The sequence below is a fragment of the Eleutherodactylus coqui genome, chromosome 2 (assembly GCF_035609145.1).
Source record: "Eleutherodactylus coqui strain aEleCoq1 chromosome 2, aEleCoq1.hap1, whole genome shotgun sequence".
Classification (NCBI taxonomy): Eukaryota; Metazoa; Chordata; class Amphibia; order Anura; family Eleutherodactylidae; genus Eleutherodactylus; species Eleutherodactylus coqui.
The window spans coordinates 217,557,997-217,569,062 of NC_089838.1; the positions used below are offsets into that span (position 1 = coordinate 217,557,997).

Genomic DNA, 11,066 nt, shown 5'->3' on the forward strand with positions numbered 1-11,066 from the left:
TCCGTGTACAACTATAGTAATGTGCTGTTAGGCCCTATGGATGACATAGAGGTCAGCTGCTCTGCTTTGAGCAGTCATACCATACTGCAGTGGAAATGCTTTCCTGGAAGCAGGACCAATGTTAATCAGCTATGGCTGCATTTTAAAAATGGTGGCTGTCACTCATGAGACAATACCTTTAGGCCTCCTTCACACTGGCGATTTTTCACGTTGCTACAAATCGCATTTATGTGAAGCCCATGCTTTCCTATGGGTTAATTCACACCTGTGACTTTGTGTAGCATGCAATATCCCGACAAAAACCTTGCGGGTCCAGTTATATGCACGCGACTCGAGAGGTTTTGTAGCCCATGTTTCCCTATGGAGCCTTCCTCTGTTGCATTGCATGAAAATGCGATTTTCATGTAATGCAACTTTGATGGTAGGAAATCCTACTGTCAAAGCCATAACCTAATCCCTGGCTGCAGGAAAAAATGTTTTAAAACAAAAAACAGTATACAATTACCTTAGAAGCACTGTCAGCCCGGCCGCATCTTCTCACCAGTCCTCAGCATGGTTTCTCTTCATCTCTTCTGGCCATTGTCAGAAAGTGGCCCCTATTGGGCTTCCTTTTGTGGTAACATGACCATTCAGGTGATTCTCAGCTGTGGCAAAAAATATTTTCAGAATCAGCCTTTGCAGCAAATCAGCATCTTTATTAGGGCCCATTCAGACGGCTATGTTTTTGGGCTTATTCCAGGGACAGCATAGATTTCCACAATAGCCTATGAATGACTATGTCTTATTCTAATTCATTTTCAGGCACAAGAGTAGGAATGCAGCCTATAATTCTGCATCCAAAAGTCTACATGTCAATTTTGTTGCAGACTTCAAAAACGCAAAAAAGGTTGAAATTCAGCACACCCCCTAAAATGCATGCAGTTTTTCTGTAGTGTGCTGGGTTTGGGGAATACCCTGTTCAGTTGCACGGTTATAGAACGTCCTACAAATTTTCTGTGCACTGAAAAAATTGCAGTCTTTGGTGTTCTGAAAATGCAGAGATCTTGGTAGACCCCATAAAAGGTGCCCAGGCATACTCTGCTGCCTAATCTGGTGCAACTGCGACCACTTGGTCCTATATGTCCAGTGTGCATTCACTTCTCTCCATTCCCAATATCAGATTAGGCAGGAAGAATATGCCAGGACAACTGTTTTTAAGCCATTAGTGTTGTAAATAGCAACCAATACGATTCCACTTCTGTTTTTCACAACACATGTGAACACAAAAGTGATCAGATAAGTTGCTACACTAGATCTTGTCTCCATGTAGTTACCAGTTCTCTGGCATGAATGAAAACACAAGTATTTTTTCACTTTTGTCAACTAGTAAGTGTCTTAGCCTCCCAGAAACACAAGTACGATGGATTTATTAAGTCTTCTCCACCAATTTTCTTCAAGCATATGTAGTCAGACGAATGCTAAATCTATCATGAAAATCACAACTGGATGCAAAACAGATCCAACCTAAAAAGTTTTATTTTTACAAAAAGGTAGAGATATATTTTTTTGGCATGTGCCTTATAGTTTCTGAACCAACATAAATAGGACAGTCCAGTGAGGGAGAATAGACCGCTATAGCTTCAGTTTATGTGCAGAAAGTTCATTAGTTTTCTTTGGTTTCTTCTGTGCAGTCTTGGCACCTTTGATCTGTAATTTGACTTGATCCTGAAGCTGCAAGAAGAACGCCTGAGAAGACTTCAAGGCTTTATCCTTGCCTTCATCCTGTGACAGAACAGTTACAATGAAATATTTAACACCAGAAATACAATCTACTGGGCAAGAAAATCGGGACAGCTTTATTATACGTGGATCAAAACTCTCTAAAATAGGTTATTTCATCCAGAGCGCTACTGTTCATAGGCCCTAGTAGAGAATATCAGAGATCTACCAAGTCAGAGCAGATGGCAGCCTGCCCATTTATTTGCTATATACAATGGTAGTGCCCACAAAACAGATAATCCTGTTACCTTCAGCATCGTGGCTTTTCCTTGCTTGGCAAGTTTCTTCACACTAGCTTCTGCATCTTGCCTGCTTCTTCGCTTTCCCTTTTCTTCCCTTATCTTTGCCGACAGTTTCTGCCTCTTCTCCTTTTCTTTTATTTTAATCTTCTTTATAAGCTTCTTCTTCCTCCTCTCACGCTTCTTGTCTGTGACCGTCTTTTCAGCATTTGTCTTAATGTCTCCAGCTTTGTTCTTTTCCTGTGAAATGATACAGCAGAACTTGTCACTCTCACAACTGATCACCATTTCCCTGCGAGTTATAAAAGCGCTCAAACACTTATCAGGCTCTGCGTTCACCGGGGGTACCTGCAGTCTCCAAATTAAGGGCCTTACCTTGATTTCTTCAGGAGCCAGGAGAACGGCCTCGCTCACTCCTACTGGGGCCACGTCCTCCATACTAATTGCAGGGGCATTGGAAACCACTTTTATTTCTGGAATCATCTGAAAGGGCAAAAAGACAACTATACTGTGTCACTAGTACAACGAATACACAGTGCAGAAGCAGGACAGGAGCATATCATCTCTAGGCAACACAGCTTTATCCGGCCTGTTTTCTGTGGGACAACTTGTAGTTTTTATTGCTGCTATTTTGATGTGTATACACAACTCTTTAATTTTTTTTTCTTCGCATTTAGAGGATGCAACATTTTTTTAATGGTTGTTATGGATGTAGCAATACCCATTATGTGCACTTTTGTGTTGTTGATTTTTTTCAATATTTAAAGCCTTGTGTAAAAAAAGAAAAAAAGTTTAGTTTTCTTTTTTTTTTAATACATAAAAAACATTTAGATGCCACGATCAGCAATGACTGCAGCATGACAAGGGTTAAATAGTGTGGAGGAGTGATTACATAAGCAAGTCCTCATCGTTTCACTCCTTTTCTGGGAAAAACCTCATACGTGACAATCGGAGAGCAAATATGTTCTCTGTTTGATGGGCGGTGATAACATGATGAACAATTCATGCTCCCCCCAGGGGAATCTATAGGAGAATCACAGAACTTTGCCCCGTCCCCCTTACCTAGACACCGACTAAAAACAACAGCTGTAAATTCAGTATTCCTGACCCCATTTTAAAATCGCTGTATCTCAGATTCTGGGTGCCCTACAGACATGCTTGTGGTGTCATTTTAAAGCCAGGACTCTTAGTATGTTGTTAGCTCTGATAGAACCAGAGTTACAACTGTTTAAAGTAGAACATGTAAACTGTAATGTCCATCTAAAACAAGTAGAGCTCGTCCAAAACTGCTGGGGAAGTTAAGGTACCCGTGCTATTGCCAAGAGCCATCATTACCAGAACTTTTAGAGTTCCGTATCTTACCCCTTTAAAACAGGCTTTTCTTATTGTGTCAGCTACTTGTTTAACCAAGCTATTTGATAAGGAGAACAGCGTTATTACCGGTTTGGGTGTAAAATGGAAGTTTGATAGAGCATCAAGTTTCAGGAAAAGCGTGTCCATAAATTTCGTAATTTCTACGTGCCTCGGGTCTTCTTCCTCCTCTTTTTTTTTCTACAATGAAATGGAAAAATAATAGCTGCAGCTTCTGACTGTTTCTATCTGTATTCACTTCCATTATTTAACAAAAACAGAGATTGTTCACAGCAAGAAGAATCGACAAAACCTCTCCATTCCGTTTCTCTATTTTAATTCTAAACATACATCTTTAGGTAAACGACAGACAAGGTTACCTGGTTGAGTTTTAAATACTCCTGTTCATAAATTTCGGCAAGACTCAGTTTGCTCTTATCATGGTCCAAGGTGAGTTTCTTCTTGTACTCAATGGCATCCTCCTTCGGCTTCTCCTTGCGCACCACATCATCCCACACCTTAGAAAACAAAAAGCAATTGAGCCTCTTTAACTACGTTCTGCAGCAGCTGACCTGCTTGATGATGGTTTTCATGCAGCAACTTATGATTGTTTTCTACACTTACAGTAATGAAAATCAGTACAAGGGTAAGGATACATTACAAAGATGCAAGACATTACATTTGCTGACTATAAGGACCAAATGTTAGTCGATGGTGAATTTAGATGACTACAGAACGTTTGAGTATCTCCTATAAATCGTTCGCCTACCTGGTCTTTTATTCTTTGTTTGATGATGTCTTCCAGTTGCAGCGTTGTCTCTTCTGTGATTACGGGTGCTAGACATAAAAAGTAGACGAACTTCAGTTTGACCAACTCCTTTCTGAATTAGGAGGACTAGGCTGTCGCACATTATTTTTAATTGTATTTTTTTATAACTGATCCCAGAGAAAATAATAACATTTTCCTCAGGCCGGTTTCACACTGCTGAGAAAATTGGGTGAGATTTGTGCGTTGCGAGAAGCACAAATATGAGCCCATGAATGGGGTCATATACATGAGTGATTTTGTCCTGCATGGCACCGCACTGCGAGGCTATGCTATGCAGGAAAAAACAAAAAATCATAGCATGTTCTTTTTTGCGATATTGCCTTCAACGTGGCCGGCATCAGCAGCGCCGACCCCATTGAAAACAAGGGAGAATATCACGATCCTCTGCCGCGGCTATGACAGCAGTGCCGGGGGGATTCCTTCAGCCCTGCAGTGATGCGAGGCTGGTTTCTCTCAGTCTGAAGGCTTTGTGGTATCTACTGAAGCATGGTTTATTTTTAGAGATGAGCGAACGTACTCAGTAAGGCCGATTTCGCAATCGAGCACCGCGATTTTCGAGTACTTCACTACTCGGGTGCGCTGTGGGGCGGGGGGTTGCAGAGGGGAGCCCTCTCTCTCCCCCCCCCCACTTTCCGCTGCACCCCCGCTCACCCACAGCGCACCCGAGTACTTTTCACCCGAGTGAAGTACTCGAAAATCGCGGTGCTCGATTGCGAAATCGCCCTTACCGAGTACGTTCGCTCATCTCTATTTATTTTAATTATAAGTTACATCATTGTGTCTTCTCCATGCAAAAAACAACATTCAGTACCCAGCTGAGTCGGCGAATCAGTAGACTCCTAGGTTAGTTTTCCCACAAACATGAAAAAACATTATGCAATGGTTATACACTTAAAGGGGTTGTCCCAAAATACAAACTTATCCCCTATGCACAAGACAGATGATAGTAGGGATCTGACCATTAGAGCCCCCTACCAATCACAAAATGGGCGTACCGTGCATGCTAGACTGCCAATCCATTCCTATTAGATCACATGGGACCCTGTTTTTATGGCCAGTGAGGGTTTTAACGGTCAGACCTACACAACACCTAACCACAACATAGGAGTTATGTTTATATCTTGGGACAACCCCTATAAATGGGTTTGTCCACTGTTGAGCTAACAAAGGGTAGTCTCCCAATTGAAACCATGTCAGTAAGGGCTTACACACAAAGACATATTAGCTGTAAGTCTAAAGTCATTAAAGTCGAGATTTAGGAGAGCAATGTCTTCTACTTACCCATTCTGGAGGCATGGTCAAAAACCAAGGACTCATTCAAAAGACTGTTCTCTGGCCTCTTCTGCGCCGTCACCTCTCCTCCCAGCTGCCAAGATTTCTCATCCAACATTTGTTTTTGCAGAGCTTGAATCTTCTCCGCCATCTGCAGTGCAAACAGTTATGAGAACAGACCCCGTAAATATACATTTGTAGCATACATATTTGACTGTCTCCACTCAAACGTGTACTTTTTCTAGGCAGCCTGACCAAATCCTTCTCAGGGTGTCTTTAGAGGACATTCCCTGGGAACAGTGTAGCGGTTACTCTTATGCGTCCACAAGGCTGTCGCACTGACCTTCTCTTCCCTCTTTTCAAAGGATGATTTTACTACACTTGGTTCCTGGTTTCCTTTACTCTTCTTTCCACCACCAAGTATATCAGAAACATCTTCTCCTTCACTGCCATCAGACAGGTCAAACGTCACCCGCTTGAAAGACTCCTTGGCTTTCTTACTCTCCTCAGTTTCCTCCATCACATGCTCATCATCCTCCTCCTCGCCAAGATCATCATCATAGTCTCTGTAAAAGGAATTACAGGCTCAGAATTTAGACCAAGATTAAAAAACACAGAAAAAGATGTAACTCAAGATATGAAAAGGCCATCACAAGTCTTGGTGGCTTCTGAAGCTGCAGTGGGACCATTATTCACAGCGATGTGCGATAAGTATGTAGACCGCCGCATGCGAAGGGTGCAATGACACGAGTCCATAATATACAGGGAAGACATCGGTGAGGCTTACTAACCACAGAGGCTCCTGACAACCTTCCTATCTACTATTGTATAGCAGGGAAAAGCAGCAACGTCTGCCTTCTGCATGCCATTAAACAGCCCAAACGTCTTACTGGTCAGCAATGTCCTCTTCCTCATCAGCACCTTCCTCCATTTCCTCTTCATCATCCTCATCTTTAGGGTCGTTGTCCTCCTGACCGCTCCGCTCTCCTTCTGTGCCATTCTCATCATCTTCAACAGGGTCAAAAAAATCTTTATACTGAAGGTTTCTTGAACTTTTATCAGCCTAAAAAATAAATGAGAACCGTTTCATTCCAGAACACACATCATTCTAGGGGGACATGAGAAGGTCCCCTGCAACAGCAGATTCTGGATGTTTCCGTCAATTACTTACCATTATCGTTTGTACATACAACCAACAAAGGGGAGATGATCTGTCAGATTTAATCTACGTATTGTGTTATACGAAAGGTGTTTCTGATCTTCCCTCTCTGACTGGGAGTGCTCACCATTCGGCTCACGGTATGCCAGGGGTTAAATGGCTTTAACAAAAATTAAAAAGCTAAAGTTTTCTATTTGTGTTACTTCATCACTGCTTATTAATATCATACACAGGGGTGGTGTATGACTTGTCTGTGATAAAATGACACACCAATCTTGGAATGGCTTTTATGTGGCTATTAGGAACATGCCGCCTATTAACCCTTTCCAATCCAATTTCTCTGCCACCCACATACTCCCCTCTGTGAGTGAGCCAGCAATACTAGTTCCTGTGTAACAGCACGGGAGAGAGTACATGCGGGAACGACTGTCGGCATCGTTTACCTGACATTCGTCCCATCTAAAGGGACCTTAAGTCATGCAGAGGGCTTGGCACACTTTTCTAAAGAACTAATACTAAAAGAGAATCTAGTCTCACACCACATAAGAATGTATGATAAAGACTGGCAGTGTGTAGATTCTGAGCTGCTTACATCTTATGAAGCAAATATCATTTACAATTTGAAGGGGTATTTCCATCTCCGTCGTACACAGGATGGGAACACTGCTGATTATGAGGTGGTCAGGATGAAGGAAACAGACGAGCGGCACCGTTTCTGTAACTCCTATAGAAGCTCCCAAGTTACAGAAAAAGTGTACCTTCTGAGCTACGCCATGAGTGTAACTCCTATTAACTTTTATGTAAGTTATGGAAACAGTATCTCGTCTCTTTGCGTCATCCCGACCACCTCTGCCACTAAATTCATGGTGACTAGAGTGGCGGGGGCCCTAAAACAAGATAAGTGCTGGGCAGGTCATGTGAAGCATCTGGGGTGTGCAAAGAATTGGGAGGCAAGTGGAGCACTGCGTTTGCCAAAGTCAGCTGCAGATACGCGACTTATTTTGAGTTAAATTCTGCACCAACTGTGTGGATTTTGACTCTGTTTTGGATGCAGAAATGCTGCGGAATTTGCAATGGAGATTCTGCAGCATTTCTGACCCGTGTAAACACACCATTATACTCACTCACTCCCTGGTTCCCGCCAATGAAGATCATGCACACCGCTGAAAAGCTGACTCTTTTCACAGTGCCGTGTGTGCACTCTCCCAGACTTGCATGGCATAGCGTGCTCATGGCACTGTGAAGAGAGTCGGATTTTCAGTGCCATGTCTAATCCTCAGCGGTGGGCACCGCAGGAACCAGGGAGCGGGCGAATGTATAATATACCACCTCCTGCTCCTTGTCACGTCTCTAACAGCATTGTAACTTAGTTTATGGTGCTGTGAGGATGTAACGGGGTCCCTCTAAAGAGAGTAGACTTTCTCATGCAGATCTGTGCCGGCTTTCATCTCTTCCATCCTCTCTCTGATCTTACTGTATAAAGATATTTTACCTTTCTTATGTTATTGAACTGAATCTCATCATCCTCATCAAACGAGTCAACTTCTTCAAAATAATCCAACTCTTCATCATCATCTTCATTTTTCCCCTCATCTTCCTTCTCAACTGCCTCCAAAAAAGCTTCCATGTCTGCCAATTTAAAGAACTTGTCATCCACTATGGATTTTTTTGTAGGTTTTTTTACAGCTTTTTTAATGGGAGTTTTCTTCTGTTCTTTTTCCAGCTTGTCAATATCAAAGTCCATGTCCGAGTCATCGTCGCTGTACCTTTCTACTGTCGCCTTTTTGCCGTTTTTAGCAAGTGACTGTTTACCCTTTTCCCCTTTATTTTGATGCTGAACATTTTTTATTGGAGCTTCTGAAACTTCTTCCTCCTGGTCAATCTCAGATACTTCTTCTTCCTCCTCCTCCTCTTCTTCTTCTTCCTCTGACTGATGGAAAATAGATATGTCCTCGTCTCTCATAGTCTGGCCGACGGCCTTCTTGAAGTGGCCAAGAATTGCACTGTTCTGAAGCTCAAGCTGCTGCCAGATTTGCTCTTCATCAAAGTTTTCGATGACCAGTTCATTCAGAGGACTCCCCACCCGAAGAGCGCCATCGGCTTTATGCAAGTCATACAGCGCTTTGGTTAGAGCCGTGAAGTCAGAGGCCAGTCCTTCCTGAACACTAAACAGCAAAGAAAAAATGAAATAAATCAACAAGGATATTCGATCAAGGGGCATTCTCCTCACACCTAATCCCCATAGTCAGAGTGATGGAATACCTTACACATTTCTGACAGTTTGATAATAAGGAAGATGGAACAATGCCTCTGCAGCGCCACCTATTGGATAGCAGCATTCCTGCAAATCAATGCTTGACCCTTTATGCAGGTCTGTAGAGCAATGATTGGGGATTGAAAACCAAGCCAGGATCCATACACAGACAGCTGTTTTGGGGTGTTTGCCCTTCATCAGTGTGCAGTAGGATCCTAGCTTGGCTACTGAGAGACCTATGATGTGGGTCAGGAGGAGTAACATCACTCCTTTAGGGAGAGCACTAATAAGGTGAGTGAGGAGACTTTTAAGGCCATGCATGCTCCTCTAAGTAATATGCAAATAAGGAAGATGGAACAATACCTCTGCAGCGCCACCTATTGGATGGCAGCATTCCTGCAAATCAATGATAACTGACACCCTGTTCACCTCAAAAACAGCATATAGAAGGGCAGGTGTAACTGCACATATGTGTGCTCCCAAGAACTCAACCACACTCTGCAGAAGCAGGCCAGTGGCATCTCTACAACCATCGGTGCTGGAGTGTGGGGGTGACTGTAACCAATGCGAACGGACAAAGAAAGGGACGGGGCCGTGTGAATGGAGGATAACAACAAAATAAAGGGATATACAAAGCCACTCGAGAAGATGAGACTATCCCTTTAAAGTCTGCGTGGAGTCAGGTCTGTATGCAGGGCAACTGCACATCTTATATATACACACACATGACGTGGTGCAGTTTGTTATGAAAACAATTCTGCCATCTTGTGTATGTATTATGTAACTACACGCTACGCCTCACACTCACTCATCATCACCATAGCATCTACAGGGTGGCCACGGAAAAGTAACCTGGCACCACACTCATATGGAAGCTGTATACAAGAAAAATCTGTCTTTGTTGCCAATAGCAACCAATCAGAGTGCAGCATTCATTTCTTAGACTGCTGAGGTAAAATGAAAGCTGCGCTGTGATTGGCTGCTGTAGGCAACAAAGATTTTCTTTTAGACAGCTTCCATAAGACTGTGGCACCGGGATACCTTCCCGTGGCCAGCGTGTACATTCGTTAGAATGTGGTTTACTGGGAAAAATTTTAATTGGATGCCTGAAAAATAAAAGGAAAGTCCGCGGAGGCTTCTGGGAAATTCTGAAAAGTAGACCAGTGCGCCAACACGCAGAGGGACCCCCATGTTGGTTGGTGCTGAGTGTTTCGCGTATTGGGAACAGCTGATGCCTTTATATTATATCGACCATTCCGAATTCCAATTCCACTGAGTATCTATCTATGGTCGCTGGCCTGGGAGGGCTTTCTCCTAGCTTCCATACATAAACTGGCAGTGATACAAGTTAGGGCTCATTCACATAACTGTATGCGTTAAATGCTATGTGCGCCGCGCAGCGTTTTACCGGTCAGTGTGAGCCAGCATGTGCCATGTCTGTCAGTGAGCTCACCATTCGCGCACGCGGCCATGCTCAGTGTGACTTCTGTTAACTCTCCGTTGTCATATAGCGGGGTTGCGTATGAATCGCCACCCACAGTGTATTGCATAGAGACGGCGTTGCATACGTTGCCAGTATAGAAGTACAGTGCTGGCGCTGCGTGGTACACGGTAAAATAGAGCATGCCGCCATTTTTCATGCACATCTACACGCAAGGTTTACACGCTAATGTGAATGAATCAATGCAAACCCATGGACTTTCCCTGACTGCATTTACCGTGTATCACGCGGCCGCGCATCGCAGATGTAAGACGCAGTGAAAACACAGCCGCATGAATGAGCCCTAATGACAGGAGTGGTGTGGAGGAGGTGCCATCACCGCTGCTGTACACAAGCCATCAGTATCCATGACTAGGGCATATGGGCACTAAATTGTGGGCATCCCCTGCAGGGCAGTGCCCACACCGAGGCTGCACATGGCAGCAGCCGCCACTACACTGCTGCGCAGGGTGATGTGGGAATGCTCAGTCTTGTCCACCCGTAGAAGTGCTGATACCAAGGAAACCTTCCCAGCCAGTACAGCCCTCCTACATACCTCAGCAGCCGCTCGGGGTGGGCGTCCACCGCCTCCAGCGCCCCTAGACACCGCCAGGGCCCCGGCCTCAACTCCGCTGCCATCTTCACTCTACAGAGCTGCTCAGAACTCACATGGGGAACTTTTCACCGGATGTGCAGCGACAACAACCTCCCGGCCGGAAACTGCA

General features: G+C 44.0%; 1 protein-coding gene across 1 annotated transcript; it reads right to left on the reverse strand.

The window, feature by feature from the left end:
• Positions 1-1,497: 1,497 nt before the first annotated feature.
• Positions 1,498-11,038, reverse strand: MPHOSPH10 (M-phase phosphoprotein 10). The gene is made up of 11 exons (XM_066592490.1): positions 10,898-11,038; positions 8,100-8,772; positions 6,339-6,511; positions 5,792-6,014; positions 5,458-5,599; positions 4,117-4,184; positions 3,728-3,865; positions 3,438-3,548; positions 2,373-2,480; positions 2,007-2,237; positions 1,498-1,761 (listed from the first exon to the last, which is right to left on the reverse strand). Exons 1-11 carry the CDS (start codon positions 10,978-10,980, stop codon positions 1,612-1,614), a joined length of 2,100 nt encoding a protein of 699 aa, XP_066448587.1. The 5' UTR covers positions 10,981-11,038; the 3' UTR covers positions 1,498-1,611.
• Between the last annotated feature and the right edge of the window lie 28 nt (positions 11,039-11,066).